This window comes from Myotis yumanensis, unplaced genomic scaffold (assembly GCF_028538775.1).
Source record: "Myotis yumanensis isolate MYYU_CA2020_CCGP unplaced genomic scaffold, mMyoYum1.0.hap1 SCAF_6, whole genome shotgun sequence".
Lineage (NCBI taxonomy): Eukaryota > Metazoa > Chordata > Mammalia > Chiroptera > Vespertilionidae > Myotis > Myotis yumanensis.
The window spans coordinates 88404987-88425669 of NW_027223757.1; the positions used below are offsets into that span (position 1 = coordinate 88404987).

Here is a 20683-nt window from a genome sequence, read left to right on the forward strand (position 1 = left end):
CCAGAAAATTTCTACGCAACAGTCGTGTGCCGCAGGCAGCTTGCATCCGCTCACAAGAGCCAATTGTGAAAGTTGTAGGGAATGCGTGCTGGTGTTAAATAGCCGTTATTAAAAATTAAATTATGTAAACTTATAATTAAACAAATCATAATAAAAGAAAAGGTAACGGATCACCAAAACCCATCACCTCCTAATTACTTACTCCGTCTCAGTGTTACCTAGTTGGGGTTGCTAGGCCCGCCGTGTCGGCATGGTGGAAATCCTATGTTGTGGCGCTGCTGCCGCCACACGTTTTTCCCAATCTGGGTTCAGTGTCCTCACAATGACAGCGTAAGAGTGGCAGTGATGGGTGGACCCCAGAAGCCAGCAAACCCTCCACACAGGGCCTTGTTCTTCCCCTGGCCCCCGCCTCACAACCAGGCCACCACTTCACATCTGACCTCAGAGGTCGGATCAGGATCCCCATTGGATGGATAATTGAGGACAACTACCCTCAACTTCACAATTAATAAGCGCCTGAGCGGGACCTGAAGCCCAGTTTCCCAACCGCAAAGTCGGTGCCCTTGAGGCAGCACGTCACAGTTCCCCTTATGGAAAGTGATGGTTAAAAAGAACTTGGAGTGTCAAAGATCCAAAATAAATAGACATCGCTAGCAGGGGGCGGCATTCAGGTAAATCTTTTCGGTCACACACATGGACCTAATTTCTAAATGCAACATACTGTATACTTGTGTAACATTTCCATGCGTTTCCTTCGCTTTGGGTACTTAATCTCACCATTTTCTCATTCATTGCCGCGTCGAATTTTGCTTGCACTTTATCCAGCTCGGCTTGTTTCTCATCAAGCAGTGCCTGCGCCTTCCCCAGCTCAGCATTGGCGACTGCTAAGCGGCCCTCCTGCTTGGCCAGGTTAGCCTTGGAAGGAAGAGGGGGTGATTAGACACCTGACTTCCACCGGTAGGTAAACCACACCCCCCATGATGTTGCCCTATATGTCTGGAGGTCACCCGTGTCAGTGCTTTCAGCTGGGGAAGCAGAGGGTCTTGAAGACACTTCATTAAAGCTCTTTTTCTTTTAATTATTCATGTTCACATGGACACTGCAGCAATGTGTAGGAAGGAGAACAAAAATTACCCGTGATTTGACCCAGTGACAGTCTGAGTATCGTATGAAGAGGTTGATCCCTGGCATTTTGATTGCCCCTATCTCCCCCTCCCCCACCTAAGGTAGTAGAATCGTTTCCTTTGTCCTTAAAGCCTTTTCATGAACATCGGTTATATGGCTGCATAATATGCAGTTTGGATGCATCCTTTTCTGTACTCTCAGACACCCCCCCCCCCCCCTTTTTAATTGTTAGAAGCCATGCTGGGATGAGTACTGTTGGGGATGTAAACATTGTGGATGGTTTCCTTGGTAGAGGCTCTTTGAAGTGGAGTTACTGCCACAGTAGTTTTCCATCTTTTTCTAAGTCTTACAACATGGTAATTCTATTTCCTTGTACATATAAAGTAATTAATCAGCAAAGTGAGATAGCCCAAGAGCCTTCTGGCATAGAAGTTTTTGGAAAATTTTCTCAATTTCTTTCTCAGTATTTCATTTATTTGAATTTAGCCCTTTTCCCCAGGAAATGTTCACTTCATTTAGATTTTCTAAAGTATTTACATAAAACTGTGTACAATTTGCTTTTTAATTACTTAAATCTACACATCTGTGATTACATGGATTTCTCTTTCTATTCTCATTGGTTCTATATTTTCTTCTTGATTAAATTTTCTAACACTATATTTTGTTTTTGCAAAGCACCATTTAGTTCTAGATTTATTCATTAATTCTACTTTACTCTAATTTTTAATGTTATTTTTATTAGCTCTATTCCACTTTCCTCAAACTTTGTGCATATGTGCGCTTATAAGTGAGTATGTACTGGATTTAGTATCTTTGATTCATTTAAGGGCAAAGAACGTATCATTTTACCAACTCAAAAAAGTTTTGGTAGCTAGCTGTTTGTCATCATTTACTAAATAAAAGTGACTGACTTTTTAAAATGTAAACTTTCTAATTTTATTGCTTATTATCAGAGAACAAGGCCTCAGTGATTTTTGCTTCTGGGAATTAAAGCAAAGTCTTCTTTTAGTATTGAACATGATCTATTTTTGTAAATGATTCTTGGACAATAGCAATCATATTCTTTGTTTATATTTTAAAAAGTTCAAGTAGCTAACTTTAAAATAATATGGTGTAAAACCTCTCTATAATTAATTTATGCCTACTCAGGATTGGATAAATAATTTGCAGGGCCCCGTGCAAAATGGAAAAGTGGGTCCTTGTTCCAATATTATTAAGAACATCAACAGGGTGACAGCAGAGCATTTAGCCAAGCGCGGGCCCTTAACATAATGTGCATAGGTCACACCCAGAGAGTCAGCGCTAGGCCCACCCGATCTGTGCTGGAGTGATGTTGTGTGCCACAATCTCAAATTACAATATTATTTTTATTAATCTCCACCTAAAGTAGTAATGAATTTTGCTTTATGTACCTTAATATTACTATATTTAACTATTTATATTATATATTATATTTGGCCCGGTGCACAAAAATTTATGCACTCGGGGGGGGGGGGGGGGCGTCCCTCAGCCCAGCCTGTGCCCTCTCGAAGTCTGGGACCCCTCAGAAGATGACCACTTGCTGACTTAGGCCCGCTCCCTGGGGTATTGGGCCTAAGGTGGCAGTCAGACATCCCTCTGGCAGCTTGGGAGCCCTCGGGGAATGTCCACTTGCCAGCAGGGAGCAGGCCTAAGCTGCAGTCGGACATCCTTAGCGCTGCTGAGGAGGCGGGAGAGGCTCCCACCACCACCACTGTACTGGCAGCTGTCAGCCTGGTTTGTGGCTGAGCAGATCTCTCCCTGTGGGAGCCCACTGACCACCAGGGGGCATCTCCTGCATTGAGCGTCTGCCCCCTGGTGGTCAGTGTGTGTCATAGTGACCAGTCATTCCCAGTAGTTCTGCTGTTAGGGTCAACTTGCATATTACCCTTTTATTATATAGGATAGAGGCCTGGTGCATGGGTGGGGGCCGGTTGGTTTGCCCTGAAGGATGTCCCGGATCAGGGTGAGTGTCCTGCTGGAGTGCCTGGCCAGCCTGGGTGAGGGGCTGAGGGCCATTTTCAGGCTGGCCACACCCCCTTCAGGGAGGGGGGTCCTGCTGGGGTGCCTGGCCAGTCTGTGTGAGGGGCTGATGGCTGTTTGCAGGCTGGCCAAGGCCCCTTCAGGATGGGGGTCCCCACTGGGGTGCCTGGCCAGCTTGGGTGAGGGGCTGATGGCTGTTTGCAGGCTAGCTACGGCCCCCAGCCACCGAAGCTCCCGGTGGAGGCTGGCTGGAAGTAGGTATCTGGGATATATTTATCTTCTATAATTGAAACTTTGTTGCTTTGAGCAGAGGCCACAGCCGGCCAGGGTAGGCAGAAAGCTTGGCTTCCTCCATTGTCAGGGCAACCAAGCCTCCTGCTTGCTCCAGCTCCGTGGCTGCTGGCCGCCATCTTGGTTGGGTTAATTTGCATATAGTTGCTCTGATTGGCCAGTGGGCGTGGCTTGGGGCATAGTGGAGGTGCGGTCAATTTGCATGTTTCTCTTTTATTAGATTAGATTATTGCAATTGAGTCTCACTGTAGACTTAATTGTTAGGAATAAAAATTTTGATCACTAAAAAATAACAGCTCTTTTAAGTCTTTTTTTTTTTCTCTTGAATTCTGAAATTTATGTAACATTTCTCTCTTGGTTCCTTTTTGTTTGGGTGTGTTTGTTCTATAGTCTCATCATTTCCCTTTGTTAAAACTTTATTTTTCATTTATTTTCTATTCGTCATGAAGCATAGAGTTTAAAGAGGCAATCCCTTCTATAAGGCTTACTATGAAAACCAGCAACCTGCCCACCTCCTCACCAGTTCCTATTCCACAGAACAACCACTTTCAACTCTTTCACCTGCACGGGGCTGGGGTGGGCAGCAGGGCTGTGTTTGTCTGGGTGAATTATTTTATGTCTCCTTGGCATTCCTGAGAAAGTCCTTCTGCTCCCTCAGATATGAAGGACAGCCTGGCCCAGCATAGATGTGTGTGTGTGTGTGTGTGTGTGTGTGTGTGTGTGTGTATTTACCCTCAATACTTAAATTACATCCTTGAGAAAGTCTTTTTGTTTCCTCAGACACAGAGGGCAGCTTGGCCAGATACTGAATCCTCGGAGCAGGGCAATGTCCTCCTCACTGCTCTACGTGCGTTTTTCATTCTGTCCTAGTGTTAGGCTGGGGGGAAGTCTGCGGCACCCTGAATTCTCTTCTTTTGTATCATTCTTTTAAATTTTGTTTTATTGTGTCTTAGATGCATAAGAGCTCCCCTTTCTGTCTTTGAAATGTAAAACATTTCTAGGTGGTGATACAAATTTTTATAAATTTTGTTTGGAATATAGCAACCAAATTCAGTCTCCAAACCTTATCCCCAAACTTCAAAGAAATGGCAAGTGCTCTTCTACTAGTATGACAGCTTGGTTATTATTCCCAGTAAACTCCTTCCCTGTCCAAGTTAACAAGCTGGTTCCAGTGTCTTGCCTGAGATGCCTAAAACATGTAACAGAAGTAAAAACTGCGCGAGATGGTGAGACGGTGAGCGGGCAAACAGAAAAAGAGGAAAACGTTGGCCACCGGGACATCTACCTTGACTCGTCAGAATGATGCCTTGCCTGTTAACAGCAGTAACACGAAGGCTTGGTGTTACTGAGCACCGAGTTACTGGGAGAAGGAAGGAAACATACCTTCAGGGGCAGCACCTCCCTGTTGATGCCATAAAATATTGCCATAGCGAGTGTCCAGGACAGCAGACCAGCCACATTCCCACAGACTTTTTTGGCACTTTCAAAAGTGTAATCATCCATATTAAAATACGGCTGCAGCAACTCCACCGTCTCTTCGTTGATGGTGTCCTTGGGGAACTGCTGCAGGCTCCACAGGAACCCCGTGGCGCTCATCAGCTGCAAAACACCAGCACCGCAGGTCTGCAAGGAGATACCTGCCCGCTCCCCAGCCAGGCTGCTCCAGAGTGACAGCGGGTGGGCTGCGCCATACAAACCAAGACTAGGACAGGGCCAGCCTGAATCTGTGAACCGCAAACTGTCCTCTCATTTCTAAAGATCCAAGCTCCCCTGAAGCACCCATCTTAGATAAAAACTGCTGTTTGAAATGTTCACCCTGCTATTCTGGCTTCTGTAAACACTTGCTTGCTTAAATAATAAGGAAAATAAGACGACTCGCATTCCAGAGGGGCCATAAACTACGCCCCAGACAGAGTTGTCAGTGCTGACGCCAGGCCAGGCCTTGGGATATGGTCGCATGGCCCCTTCCCAGCACACAGGCCTTCTTTCTCAGAAGGCCCGGAAGTCTCCTTCCAAATTTGGGAGACAAAGGACTGGAAAAAGTATAGAGAGAGTTTCCTCCATGTTGGGGGCCCCAGAATTTGAAAGACACATTTTTCCCTGGGCCTGCGCAGAATTTATCATTAAAATGTCACTCCCTTTCTCTAAGCATGGCTTGGTTTTTCTCCAGTCACCTGTAACACCCCCAGCTTCCTGTCCAGGGAGTGCATTTAAATGGGTTGACATCAGGACGGCCAATACTGGCCACTGGTTCCGGACAGACTGTGCAGAAAGCAAGCGTTCAGCCTAAACCTCTTTCCCTACTTACATTCTGGGAGATGCAGAGTAAGAGACACTGTTCGATACACAGCGGTCGACTTTCACCGGCCAGCCTGTGTGGCCTGTATCGAGTGCCCGGGCTGAGGACACCCGAGCGCCGCACGGGGCCTATAAAATAGATTTCACTTACTTTCAGCGACTCTCCCCATGACGGCTTGCAGCAAGGTTTTTCTGGATCCATAGTAACAGGATCAATTTTCTTTTGAAAGAGTAACAGAACGCAGTCCATGATTCTCATAATAAGATGCGGGGGCTTTGCAAGTTTCCTGACCGTGGCAATGTCGTTTGGTTTGATAGTCTGTATTGGGGGTGAGGAATCAATATTTTTGTTGTTGCTGAGCAGTGTTCATAGTCATGTGGCAATCTAATACTTTTAAATAACAAAAGCAGAGAACTTTAAAATGCATTTTCTCCCCAAACCCTGACATTATCGCCTTAACCATTTGCATTCCAAGATTTTTTCCTAATAGTTCCTTCGCTGTGATTCTAGGATTTATGTTTATTTCAGTGTTGTTTTTTTCCCTCTATTGCCCTCAACTAGTTCCTTGGAATATCACTACCATTCATTGCCCACCCAGCAACCACCACCACCCGCCCCCCGCCCGCTGCCCCGCCCCAGGCCTTTGTTAGCAACAAGCCTCAGTGATGGGAAACAGTTAGATAACTTGCATCTTCAAAGCACAGAGACTATCTTATGTGTGGATAACAAAGAGGAGCAAGGCCGGAGTAGCAGAAGCCTCACCTCTGGCCTGCACTTTGAGGGCTGCCCTACCCATGGAAGGGGGAGGAATTCAAAGGAGACAAGAGAAGTTATTATAACACCTGCCTCCTAAAAATGTTTTTTTGACAATTTCTGTATGTGAGCTGGGTTTCGAATAAGTCATTACCAGACATTCAAAGCAAGAAGGACCGGGACATCCCATAAGTCAAGAAAATCTCCTAAGACCCATTTGATTCAGTGATATCTCTCTCTCTCTCTCTCTGTCTCTCTCTCTCTCTCTCATCATCATCATGGAATCCATAAAGGGAGTGGGGATGAAGAATGTGCCCTGGTCGTCACTGTCACAATTTTATTAAACGATTATCATAAATCTATTCATTCATATAACAACTACAGCCATTCTCCCATATAAAACAAACAAACAAAAATAGCCCTGTCCTCATATTTTTCCAAGACAGAGAGAGAAAACACAGTTACCCTAAACTAGGATTATGTGTCATAACAGAAGTTCATGGGTGATGGGCAAATAAAGGAGAGCAGGGAGACCAACATTTTCTGGATGTGGTGAGGTCTGAGCCTGGTCTTGAAGATTGACTCTTACTAGGCAATGGAGGCAGGTGAAGCATTCCTGGCAGAGGGAGAGACTCATTTAAACACCATGATTTTCCAAAGGCCTAGAGCTTTTTCTGTGTGTCTGGTCATGTTGTGTGGGGACAGACAACGAGAGTTCAAGGAGTAGAGAGAAGCCAGCTTAGCCGCAGCAGCAGCAGCACTAATATTCATCGAGTATTTTCCACGTGCCCAGCAAACGGCACTCATGAGCTTTAACGTTTATACTGACCCTCCAAGGATCAGTGAGGAATTGCAATCCCCATGGAGACTTACGGAAGGTAAGTCAATTTACTTAAGTGGTGGCCCCAAGAGGCAGATGCCGGTGTGCCTGCCTCCGAAGCTGTGCCCTCAGAGCCCTGGACGCCTGGCTGGGGACTTATCCTGAGAGCAACGGGAACCATATGGGGATTTCAAAGGGGCTCATGACAATCTGAACAGGGTTCTAAGTGATCTGAATCCCTTGTGCATGGCTTAGGCATTAATCGCCAGTACGGTTCCCAGTTCTCATGGAAAGCCAGTTTACAGGATGCAAAGAGTAAGTTACAGGATGTAAAGACTTAAAAAAAATTAGAACTTGGAAAACTTGATCCATGAAAAGATTTGTTTCCAGACTCAGTTTCGTGATTACAAAACCTCTAGTTATTTCATGCCGTGGAACGCAGTGCTGCAAGGACTTGTGTGTGTGTGTGTGTGTGTGTGTGTGGAGGGGGGGCGGTGCAGCAAAGCGCTACTCACATTCAGGGCTGCTTCCGCCTCCTCCAGGGCAGGCTTAGCGGCCTCGAGTTTGCTCTCAGCTTTTACTTTTTCACTGTCAATTTCATCCACAATTTTTTGGGCTTTGTCTTTCACCTCCTGCACCTCGTTTTTCACCTTGGCTGAAGCCTGAGCACTTACTGTGACTTCTGCTAATACCTGTTAAATTGAGGAAACACACGAGAACAAACAGAAACCTCAGAGCAGCATTTACAGATTTGAGTACTGAGAGAATATTCATTCACTAAAATGTAAAACATGAATAAGAGCAAGTTGATTCCCCATCTAAGATATATATGCTTATTTTAGTCCTCACCCAAAGATGCTTTTATTGGTTTTTAGAGAGAGAGGAAGGGAGAGAGAAACATTGATGTGAGAGAGAAATATGGATCCATTACCTTTTTTATGCACTCCGACCAAGGATCGAACCCACAACCTAGGTATGTGCCCTGACTGGGAATTAAACCTGTAACCTTTTTGGTGCATGGAACGACACTCCAACCAACTGAGCCACCGGGCCAGGGCTGTCATCTATATTTTAAGGTGTATTAAAGTACACCTTAAGCAGTCCTTACAGTCTGTTATTTCCTAAGCTTTGTTCAGTCTTAGAATATATAAATAAACTAGAGGCCCCGTGCACAGATTTGTGCAGGGGGTGGGGGGGGGGGGCGGGGGGCGGGGGGGAAGGGGCCCCTTAGCCTGGCCTGCAGGGATTGGGCCTAAACCGGCAGTCAGACATCCCCAAGGGTTGTAGCAGTGAGTGAAGTGGCAAGAAGCCGGGGAGGAGCCTGAACCAGGCCGGGCACTGCCCGGCTCTGTGCTCGGCGCTCTCGTCACACTCTCACTCTTGCTGCTCCTTAGCACTGCTGCAGAGGTGGGAAAGCCTCCTGCCACCGCTGCTGTGCTCACCAGCTATAAGCCCAGCTTCTGGCTGAGTGGTGCTCCCACTGTGGGGGCGCACTGACTATCAGGGGGCAGCTCCTGCATTGAGCATCTGTCCCCTGGTGGTCAGTGCACGTCATAGCGAACAGTTGTGGTTGTTCAGGTTGTTCCAGTCGTTCTATCATAACAGTCGTTTAGGCTTATATACATATAGATAGATAGATAGATAGATTGATTGATAGGTATTTAACCTTTCAGAAAAATGGTATTTCTACTGTATGTAATTTCTAAAAATTAAAACAATATAAGTAAGTATAATGGAGTAAGATCAGAAACCATATTAAGCTTCATGTAAATAACAATAAAAATAGCTCATATTTTGCTAAGTGCCTACCATATGCCAGAACTTTGCTAAGTGCCTCTCTTGACTCTCTCCTTTCAGCAACTGGATAAAGGTCAAGATTTAAGTATCGATTCCTACCTGGCCCTCAGGGAGTGGAAGTGGACACAGCCTGAGGGGTGGGGGGCGGTAGATAAAGGAGCAGCACCATGCCCCTACCGCCTGGGAGGAGTATCCTTTTTTTTAACTTCACCAACTCCTCCTCTTATTTTTCCCCTGCTTGACACAAGCTTCAGATGAGACTCGGGGCATCCTAGGAACCTAGAGTGCGCAGGACCTTACCACACATAACTACAGCCAAGCAGAAATGTCATAAACAGATGAGGGAGAACAAGAGAGACAGAGCCAGAGAAGAAAGAACAGCCTTAGACCTGGTGGGCTAGACTAGCTTAGGTATGCCTTGGTATGAATTAAACAAAATATCTAATGGTCGTTGGGAACATTATCTTACCAGAAATAGTCTAAGTCTATACCCTGTAAGCTTCTAAATGCTTTTTCTCTAGTTTGGAAAAATGTTCCTCGCTGCTCGGGATAAAACAAATGCAAACTCACTTCATCTGCTTTCACAGACGCCACTTCCAATTCCTTCTCCTTCACTGCGAGGTCCTGCGAGAGCTTCGCAACCGATTCGCTTGCCTCCATGAGCTTGTCAAGACCTTTACAAACACACATATGTACATGCTTGCTGAGTCTATGAATCCCCCTCCATCAAATATTTATTCAACATTTACTACTCCTAAGGCACCATATAAGTACTATAACAAACATAAGGTAATTAATTATGGACAGATGCTTTAAAAATGCACCTATCTTAGGAGCAACAACCCTGACCATATTTCTGAGAGCTTCAGCAGGGGGTGAAGAAAATCGCTCTGGTGGGAGAATATCATCTGGCCACACTGAAGGGAAGTCACAGGGCCGCACCGAGAACGTCGGTTATTGGACTTGCTTGAGAAACGTGCTTGACAAACCTACGCTCCCCTGGGCTTTGCAAGCAATTTGTGGCTGTCATTTGTTGCCTTTGAGTCTTATTGCCTCTGAGACGGCCAATGAGACGCATAATCTAGTAACATTTTTGTTGTCCTCTTCACTATAAAAACAAAAATAACCGCTAAAACCCGTGCACCTGGCTCTGTGGCTTCCAACACACTGGAGAGGACAGCAACCAACCAGCTTTCTCACATCTCAGCTGGGTTCTAGGCAGGGGTGTTTAGTGAATGTTTAGCATCTGGTCTCTTGACGGGGGAGGGGAAGAACTCATTTGTATGTTTCTGGCGTCCATGGTGTAAATACTCCCACGTGGCTGATGTCAAGCTACCGAGAGATTCTCAGTGGCACACTGAGATATTTCTACCAGGCAGGTAGAATGGACATAACCTCAAGAACAATAATAATAGCAAAACAGAGTAAAAACAACTCAGAAGTGATATGTTTTGAGTAGCTTTTGCCTTCGCTTTTAATATACTTTATTTAATTGTAAGTTTATGTAATTTAATTTTAATAAAGGCTGTGTTTAACAACCAGATCAGACAATTCCTAACTAACCCCGGCTCCAGTGAGCCAGCGCATGGGGTCCACACAGAGCTGGTCCTGAGCATCACGCAGAGCCGCTGCGGGAAGGTGAGCGAGAGGACAGCGAGGAGCTTTCTCCCGCTGCTCCCAGCATCCCTTAACTTCCCGCCCTTGAGCTCAGTTAGGCTCCGTGACCGCGTTTCGTGTAGGAGAAATAAAAGGACAGCACTAACGTATTTTGGAGTGTGCGGGTCAGGTGTTTTCTGGACCTATAATTGATTCTGATTTCTATTTTTTTCTACTTATATATACTGAACACTCAGAAAACCATCACTCAAGTAAACTCTCTCTTTTTGTTTTTGTTTATTTGTGTTTTGCCTTTTCCTTTGTTAGAAATTTGAGAAGCATTAACTTCACAAAGTTTATACAAATTGAGGGAAATTGCAATGAAACCAGAAATTGAAAATGTGGTCAGTTCCCAAGAGCTGGCTATTCCCCAAGTGACCGTGGTCACTCGCTGCCCAACCAGTGGTCCCAGAGTTGAAGGAGGGGGCGGGGGGAGAAATGGTCTAGAGAAAAACAGGCCACCTGCTTGGACTTTCTTCTGCCCAGAGTTTCTGGACAGGTCAAAGCAGCCTGAAGCGCCTTTCCTCAAATACTCCGTTACTAACAATACAGTCCGTCTTTCATTTTCAATCACAACAGCAGCCACCAAACGCGATATTGGGGTCCCTATCAAACAAGCCCGTACAAATCCCATGCTGCTTACCAATATTCATCCGTTCAGCCTGCTCATTGATAAATTTCACCTTTTCCGTGTAAATGTTTTTATAACCGTTTATAAACGAGAGGTAAGATTTGGGAGTCACGTGCGCTCTCCGGCGGTACCTGAAAGGGAAACACAGTGAGCTTCGTGGCTGCGTCCCGTGGCTGCCACACAGGTCGGAGCCCCTGCTCTTCCCACGAGAGCGAGTCACTGGTAGGGAGGCAGGGATTGTGAGTGGTTTCCCTGGAGATGAGATGGTGAGATCGTTAAATATCTATCTTGACTTTTTGGGGGTTGTTTCCTCGTCTGGGGAACTGATGGGGGGGAAAAATCACTGCTCTACACCTGCCAGAGTTTTGTGAAGATAAAAAATATATATAAATAGCAAATGCGCTTTGCAGACTTTAGGATTCTGTGCAGATGTCAGGGATAAGTGAGGTGGTTGAAGTGTTTTCTTCTCGACTGATATTGGCTACACACCTCTTCACAGCCGGGCAGCAGCTGGTGGTCGCCTCCGGGGGCCCCCCAGCTGCTCCCTGCACTGCTTGGGCTGCCCTTAAAATCCAAGCAGCCACACTTGATTCAACACTCACCTCCTTATGGGCTTAGCATAGCAATGATATTTAACAATAGAAATAAATAAAAATAATAATTTTATACGGAAGAAACTCAAGTCAGAGAACTCCACATATACATAAAATCATTTCACCTTTTATATTAATTTTGTACTTTTGGCTTTCAGAAGATTTTTGACATTAAAAATATTTCAAGAACTTGGCATATAGATGACTATCATTAAAGTGTTATGAAAATATTACATTCAGAATAAACTTCTACCGCCAGAGAGGATATGAAAAATACACCAAGTTTTTCAAAAATAGACATGGGTTTCTGTAGCTCTATGAAGGTGAGGATGGCTCTCTACAGGTAACAGTAGCAGGAAGAGTTCAAATGAGGTAGAAAGAAAATCATCCTCACAGTAAAAATGAGTGCGCATGAACTCACCGGAAGATCATCTACAACTAACAGTTCAGGAGGGGTGGTCTAGGTAGGGTTTCTCATACCCTTTGCGAGATAGGGACCCCGTGGAAAATCAGTGAGATGGAACCCAGAGGGTCTCTCTGCAGAAGAACAGACATGGTCTTTCTGGCGGGTCCAGCACCCCTCTGGCCCACCCGCTAACCCTGAGGGAGAAGCCCACTGCTCCAGAAATGCAGGCCGGCCCAGCGACATTCACATCTGTCAGTGGAACGCAGAGACGATCATGCTGGGGGGAGGGGAGGGGAGCTTCTAAACTGCTGACATCAGCTTTCACATATGAGTCGCTTCTCCTACAGTCAATTACAATTTTGTTTCACAATTATTTGGCCTAAAAACATGATGAAACAGGCATCACTTGATCAGACTAAGTGATGCAAATACAAAACCTAAGTGTTCTTGTAACAGAAGGCAGCGATGAAGCTTTAAAGCAGCGCACTTCTTTAATCACAATGAATAATGCACTTGAACAAGAAACTAATTTTAAATGGTTTGTGATGAATAGTTAAGTCATTTTAGGGGAAAAAATTAAGTACACAAAATAAAGTGATTCATTAAGCATGTGTTACTTTGAGGCCCAGAAGGAAGGAGGTACTTAAATATGGACACTAGTTAATTTTTAAATCTCGTTTTTTACTACCCTTTCAATCCATAACCACTGGAAAATCAAAGCAAGAAAAAATGTAAGTGCTGCTGGGACCCTGAGCTCCGTCAGCACGAGCCCTTTCCTGGATGTTCCAGGCGATTCTTCCTAGGAGGGAACTTAGCGGTCCTGCAGCTCTCGTGCGTTTGCCACGTCACCTACCTTTGGAAATAACTTTCACAGTTCTCTGAAACCATGTCATGGAAGAGGCCCATCGTTTCCACAACTTGTCTTTTGGTGTCAGCAGAGCAGACGATGTTATAGCCTGAAAGGAAGTAGGAGGCCACGGCGACCAGCGCCTCCCTGGGCCAGCGACTGAACCAGTCCATAGTGCAACCTGATATCAAGCCAGGAAATTTCAAAGACCGGGCGCGGAACTTCTCGCCAACCTATCACAGCAAAGTCAGGAAGCATTAGAGACACAATCGGATTACAACTTGGCTAGAGAGAGTTGTGTGTGCATGCTGAGTCAATGGTGTGACGTCACAATTTTTTAAAACTCTTGGGCTGCATTAATAGATAAAGTGTCCAACCGGAGGGGTGAGGGCATGAACGGGAGTGGGGTGGGGGTGGGGCAAAGGGGGGGATAAGGACACATATATAATACCTTAATTCAGAGGTTCTCAACCTGTGGGTTGCGACCCCTTTGGGGGTCGAATGCCCCTTTCACAGGGCTCGCCTAAGACCATCGGAAAACACATATATAATTACATATTGTTTTTGTGATTAATCACTATGCTTTAATTATGTTCAATTTGTAACAATGAAAATACATCCTGCATATCAGATATATACATTATGATTCATAACAGTAGCAAAATTACAGTTATGAAGTAGCAACGAAAATAATTTTATGGTTGGGGGTCACCACAACATGAGGAACTGTATTAAAGGGTCGAGGCATTAGGAAGGTTGTGAACCACTGCCTTAATCAATAAAAAAAATCTTAAAAAAAAATAAAGTGTCCAGATGCAGGGAGGTTATATTTCCACACCCTTCCCGTTTCTAAAACTACATCTGCATTCTTGGATTCCATTCTAGGAGCTACCTTGTAAGAGTAAGAGGAAACTGACAGAGAGACGAGCAGGACATGAACGGCCTGGATCTTAGAGCAAGTGAGAATAGCAGAAGGAACAGGAGGTGTCTGATCTAAAAAGGAAATAATTTAGGGAGTCTGCAAAAACTTTCTCCAAATATGAGGAGCTGTATGTGGGAGACGGTTGGGCTCATTTTACAGGACAGAAACAGAATCACGGGGGAGTAAACAGACCAAATTCAGTTGATTGTAAAGAAGACCTTCATGGCTATTACATTATCTAGAAATGAAGCAGCTGCCTTATAAATTAGTGAGCCCCCACCCCCACCCCGCCAGCAGAGCTGACCAACAGAACTTTCTGGGGAGATGGACATTTTCAGTAAGTGCTGTCCAGCATGGTAGCCACTAGCCACGTGCAGCTATTGAGCATCTGAAATGGGGCAAATAGTACAAAAAATTGGATTTTTATTTTCAATTAATCTTAATCAATCAACATGTAAATAGCCATACGTGTCTACTGGCTACTACGTGGACAGTGCAGTGAGCTACAGATGTCCAAACGTACATCAGGGACATTCTAGGTGGCCTGTCTGCACTGGAGGCAGAGCTGGACAAGATTACACCACCAATTCCCTTCCAATTCAATCATCTCTGTCTTTAGGTGATGAAAGTTGCAGTCTACGCAATCATTTCTCATGAGATGAAATCTTAAATTATTACACTCTGATATGAGATTTGGGCCATGGAGACTGGTGGTAGTAAAGTGTTAATTTTATTTCAATGTAAATAAAATTACATTGTGTCCAGCCAGGGGGTGAGGGCATGAACGGGAGTGGGGTGGGGTGGGGAGCAACGGGGGGATAAGGACACATATGTAATACCTTAATTCAGTGGTTCTCAACCTGTGGGATGTCAGTAGTGGTAACTGACATCTACTTACAGCTCACGGAACCCTCCCAACCCTTCTCTAGTCCTGTGTTAGATCCTGAGCCAATCATCTCATCAGAGAAGGTAGACAAACTACCTGACTACATTTAGATCAGTAGCTCCTCCCACACGGACATGATAGAATAAGCACTCACTGGAGAGAAGCAGAGCACCACATGCAAGTTCCTCCTGGACCTCGAGATGAAGTACTCGTACAGGTTGTCGAAGGTGGGAGGGTGGCGGGGCAGCTCCCTTTTCATCACCGCGATCAGACCCTGGGTGATCTCGTCTATCTCATCCCGCGCAAACAAGTTGGAGATCTTCGAGGAATGGACAGACAGTGTTCTGTGCTTTCAGAGTTCCCACAGCCAGCTCACTGCCAGAGTCTGGTCCTCTTCCCCTCCCCTCTCCCCCTTCTTGTCGTCTTTTTCTCCTATTTTCTTTCTGTATCTCCACAGTTAAACTGCTGGTTTGCTAGAGATTATCAAGATTGCAACCATTTATTGAGCAGACTGAGCTGTTTGACCAGGAGCAAATTATGTTTCTTTCCCTTTGTCAAAATAGCTATCACTAAAACGCGGTCTCTCCGCCATGGTGATCATTCCTTTAACACGTCCAGTGTTGCCCTCTGTCCTCTGAGTCACTGTCAGGCTCAGTTCTGGCCCCACGCTGGTTAGCCAGCTCATGGCCAACAAGCATCCACCGACACCAGAGGGCTGGGAAGCGTGAACACCGCGGCCTGACATTAGGAAGGGTGTGCGCGCAGGGCTGGCATCTGGGACCCTGGCTTTGGAATGTCTCCCCCATTGCTCACTGATAGGTTGTTCCACTGCGCCCAGACTATTTATGCAAACACTGGGAGAGATGGTGAACATCTGCGTTCCTCCTGGGAGTCTGCAATTTGGGCAGCCGTGGCTGGGCAGGGAGTGACCACATGGCCAGCGCCAGTGACAGCATTGGCCTCTGAGCCCCAGACAGGCTCCCTGAAGGGCAGTGCATGTGGGTGGCTCTTCTCTGCTGCGGGAGAAGCACCCCCCAATGGCCCTCTGGCGGGAACAGAGGCAGCCTGCACGAGGATTTCTCCAGATCCACCCAATGGGTCTTTGTCTTTGCTCATCTGACCGTGACTCCCTACTGTGTTGCTTTCATAAATGTTACGCCTAAGTCCTTCTAATGAAGTACCACGCGTGGGAGGCGTCGTGAGGGCGCTGATATAGTGGGGTCAGAAGTGGTAACTCTGACATCTACTTACAGCTCACGGAACCCTCCCAACCCTTCTCTAGTCCCATTAGGGAGGCGGGTGGGGGGGGGGGGGGTGGATAGATAGGTACTTTGCTACTCCTGAAATAAATCATAGGATCAAATTGGAGACTAAAGAGACAAATAAGCAATCGTATTTAAAATGGAACAAAGCATAGAAAACAAGCTGGAGACAGGCAGCATTAATTTCACAGGAACTTCAAAAAATGGCCAAATCTCATGTGTTAATCACTTCTGAAGTGAAACGTGTGTAACCATTGGCCTCACTTGCTAAAGGTTGCTGAAGGGTCACTGCTCTTTCTATTCAAATAGAATGTACATTTAAAAAAACATGAGGGTTTTTCTTTTCTCCACTTTTGAGACCTACCTCCCCTGAAGATAGCAGGTTGTTAAGATATTCTAGAAATGCCTCATCTTTTATTTCATTGTCAGTAAAGATGAAGGTGATGCCTTTTCCTTCAGCCCCCGCAACTTTGTACAAAACTTTTAAGTCATCTGTTAGGTTAGCCACATTATAAGACCTAAAAACAGAAGTGGTAAAAAAAAATTTTTTAATTACAACATATATATAGTCTTAATTTATCTCAAAATTCAATAAAGCCCATAATGATTAGAGCATAAATCTGCACCTGCTGCAAGAGATATTAAGTAACAATGTCTGCTAAAAACACCAAGATTAGCATGGCCACCATGGCTCAGCGGTTGAGGGTCAACCTATGAACCAGGAGGTCACAGTTAAATTCCCGGTCAGGGCACATGCCTGGTTGCGGGCTGGATCCCAGTAGGGGGCGTACAGGAGGCAGCTGATCAATGATTCTCTTTCATTGAAGTTTCTATCTCCCTCTTCCTTCCTCTCTCTCTAAAAATAAATAAAAATATATATTCTTAAAACCACAGATTAGCATAAAATAGCTGTGTGTTACGGTTCCAAACACATGTTCTATTTAACTTGAGAAGTGAGGACTGGGCAACTGACCATCAGTGACTCTCGAAGGATAACTGGGACAGGGAAATGAACAGTCCTCAGCACAGATTTTGCCCAAAGGGCAAATATGTATAGCATCTAAAACAAATTAGAAACTTGGATGAGTTTGATAAAAAAGTAAACACAAATTATAAATAAAATCAGTGATTAGTGATATAGAGTGGTAATTTGTGCATCTCTCTGAGTGGCTAGATGCAGAGAAAGCCTACAGAAAAGATGCACTGTGCAGTGTGGTATAAATAACAGAAATGCCATCATTGTGTGGTTACGGATTACGAAAAGAAGACCTCGGTCTCTGGTTTCCTGTTTCCTACTGAATGTGTGTGCTGCCGAGCTGGTGTGAGTGTAAAAATGAAGCAGCCACTTTCTCGAGTGTGCGTGTAAATCTTCATGAGTAAGCTGAGGACAAAGACCATGAAGAAACCCCACTTGAAGGAGGTTTTACAGTGCAAGGAAGAGGGAGTTTCATGGAAGCCACGGGGTGTACTGGGGAGACTATGGACCTCGGAACCAGAAGGGCCTGGGTTCAAATCCCCTTTCTGCAGCTTTAGGAACGTTCCTTCACATTCCTCAGACCTGTTTCCTCATCTGAAAAACGAAGGGAACACCTATTGGTAAAGGTTGCTGTGGGCATTAGAGATGATGTAGCTTGAGTGAACCTATCCGTGGTCGGCAAACCGTGGCTCGCGAGCCACATGCCGCTCTTTGGTCCCTTGAGTGTGGCTCTTCCACAAAATACCACGTGCGGGCGCGCACATACAGTGCGATTGAAACTTCGTGACCCATGCGCAGAAGTCGGTATTTTGTGGAAGAGCCAGTATTTTGTGGAAGAGCCACACTCAAAGGGCCAAAGAGCCGCATGTGGCTCGCAAGCCGCAGTTTGCCGACCACTCAATGAATGAGGAGCTGGTTTTTACGCTGGGAGCATCAGCTAGCTACCCTCCGCTGAGGGTAAAAAGGCTTTGTGACCCGGCTATGCAAGAGGCCAATCTCAACAGGCTTTGTTTTCCTGACCCACCAACACCCACCAGCAGTGCATTGAACTATCCGTGACGTCTGTTTTGAAATGAAATAGAAGGTGTTTGAAAATAGAATTCAACTGTTTTCATTAGCAAAAGGAACTCCATCAAACAGCACATACATTCCTTTAAAATAAATCCCAAGACGGAAATTCATTAAAGAGACGCTTTGCTGAGACGCCACTGCACCTGTGGGCGGAGCCCAGCCACACCTTCCTGCAGGGGCCGTGCAGGTGCTGCTCTCAGACGCTCTCTGACAGGCCAGTCTCTGAAGGGCCCAGGCCTTGAGGTCTCAGAGCCACTTTGGCTGTTTTTGTTTGTGTGCGTCTGTGTGTGTGTGTTTTAATGTTTTTTATTGATCTTTTAGAGAGGGAGGGAGGGAGGAGAGAGGGTTTTTTAATTAAACGGACTGTTATGTATTGTTTTTGTGATACAAGGACACATTCACAACACACCCCTGTCTAGGCCCTGACCCCTCTCCTCTCGTTTCTGTCATAGCTAAGCTTCTCGAGGAGTTTCTAAACTTGTCTCTGCTTCTTCACTTCTTCAAAGCGACGTGGCTTCTGCACCATCCACTCCACTGAGAGGTTTGTTTTTTTAAAAATATTTTTATTGATTTCAGAGGGAAGGGAGAGGGAGAGAGATAGAAACATCAATGATGAGAAAGAATCATTAATTGGCTAACTCCTGCACGCCAAACACTGGGGATCAAGCCCGAAACCCAGGATGTGCCTTGACTTGGAATCGAACCCTGACCTCCTGGTTCATAGGTGGACACTCAACACTGGGCCACACCAGCTGCGCTCCACTGAGAGTTTTGACACGGTGACTGTTAGATACCACTTTTCATACCCCAGAGAAATTAACTATAGAAAAACATGTTGCCTGTTTTACGTTATCTTACCTGGTTAACGTTATCTGGAATATCTGATACCCGGCTATGAAAGAGGCCAATCTCGACAGGCTTTGTTTTCCTGAGCCACCAACACCCACCAGCAGTGCATTTCCACATGATGTTCGAATTATTCGTGAAATCTGTTTTTCAATAAAATAGAATTTATTTGAAAATAGAATTCAACTACTTTCCTATCCTTGCACTAAATGGGCCCAAGATTTGACCATATACTTCCAGATTATATTAAACCTTTTCTGTTTATGATCTATCTCAGAATGTCAAAAATTAAAGTTCATGTTGATTTATTTGATTCAAATTATTTCCCTGTCCATCTATATTTTCATCATGAAAAACAGACCAAACGATCTTTCCTGTCCTATTTCAAAACTATTCTGTGTTTGTGTGAATTTTTTTTTTCTTTTTACTTTTCAAATGAATGGATGGTGGAGCTGCACTAGCCAATCTGCACAAAGTGTAGACTCACCGGCTTATTACTCACCAGTCTAACACCTGACTTACTAGACAGGTAGCTCTATCATATCTCTCCCAAAGAAAATTCTTCAAAAGTATCAGAATTCTACTTGCAATGGGGGCAGAAAGGCATTTGTAGAAGCAGAATGAGAGAAAGAATCTGTCTAATCTTGTGTTGCTTTTCTTGTGGTTGATTTCTTCAGTGAGAACAAGTGGTTCAGATCTAATGCAGGCCAATGGCAGACACTGCTGAAAAGCTGCCTTTTACCTTAATGTCACCGTGAGGAAGAAAGTCTAGATGGATCACTAAATTCATTATCACCACTAAAAATAATTTTTAAGTGCAAGTCTATAGATGTCAGATAAGTAATGACACCTTGATATGTATTAATCCTATCATTATATTTTAAAATACGTTAATCCCTTATAGGTTTTGCCCCTAGAACACAGTCCCAGGCCCCCAGGAACTAGCTGCAAGGGTACTCGAGAATTACTTGTCGAATGAGAAACAGCCCTAGGACTTCTAGAAATTCACCAACTTTGCAGACAACAACTGTACAGTTGTTCGAAAGGAAAATAATGCCAAAATGAATAAACAATAACACAAGAATAAACTCTCTTTCACATACTCACAACTGTAACCTATTTTTGCCCCACCCTGTATGATAAACAGAGTTACATGCTTCTTCTTTTTCACCTTTCTACTCTGTGTTCTGACTCCTGGAGAAACTCCGTTTTGATCTACAAATTATACAAATAAACTACTCTTCTCTGTAGCCTCCCAGACTTGGCCCAAACCACCCTTCTCCTCGATGCTGCCTCTAGTTGGATTCTGCTTTTCCATCAACCCTATTCCCCTCCTTCTCCCTTTCCCCATCTGTCGACCCCTCATCTGTAAGCCTGTCATGAGATGGACATTTTAAAAGCATCAACTTTTCCTCTACGAGGAACAGAATTCCCATTATGTCAAAATATGATTTAAGGAGGGAATATTTCTTCACAGGGTTCTCCAGCACACTTTCTAGGA

General features: G+C 44.9%; 1 protein-coding gene across 1 annotated transcript in view; it reads right to left on the minus strand.

Moving 5' to 3' along the window:
• DNAH8 (dynein axonemal heavy chain 8) overlaps positions 1 to 20683 on the minus strand; it is a 274964-nt gene that overhangs the window by 88866 nt on the left and 165415 nt on the right. Inside the window, exons 58-67 of the mRNA XM_070418643.1 lie at positions 19195 to 19325; positions 16654 to 16807; positions 15182 to 15346; positions 13226 to 13452; positions 11386 to 11504; positions 9657 to 9760; positions 7805 to 7981; positions 5867 to 6034; positions 4801 to 5016; positions 778 to 915 (exon numbers count right to left, since the gene is read on the minus strand). Coding sequence (XP_070274744.1) covers positions 778 to 915; positions 4801 to 5016; positions 5867 to 6034; positions 7805 to 7981; positions 9657 to 9760; positions 11386 to 11504; positions 13226 to 13452; positions 15182 to 15346; positions 16654 to 16807; positions 19195 to 19325 — 1599 coding nt within the window. The remainder of the gene's footprint in view (positions 1 to 777; positions 916 to 4800; positions 5017 to 5866; positions 6035 to 7804; positions 7982 to 9656; positions 9761 to 11385; positions 11505 to 13225; positions 13453 to 15181; positions 15347 to 16653; positions 16808 to 19194; positions 19326 to 20683) is intronic.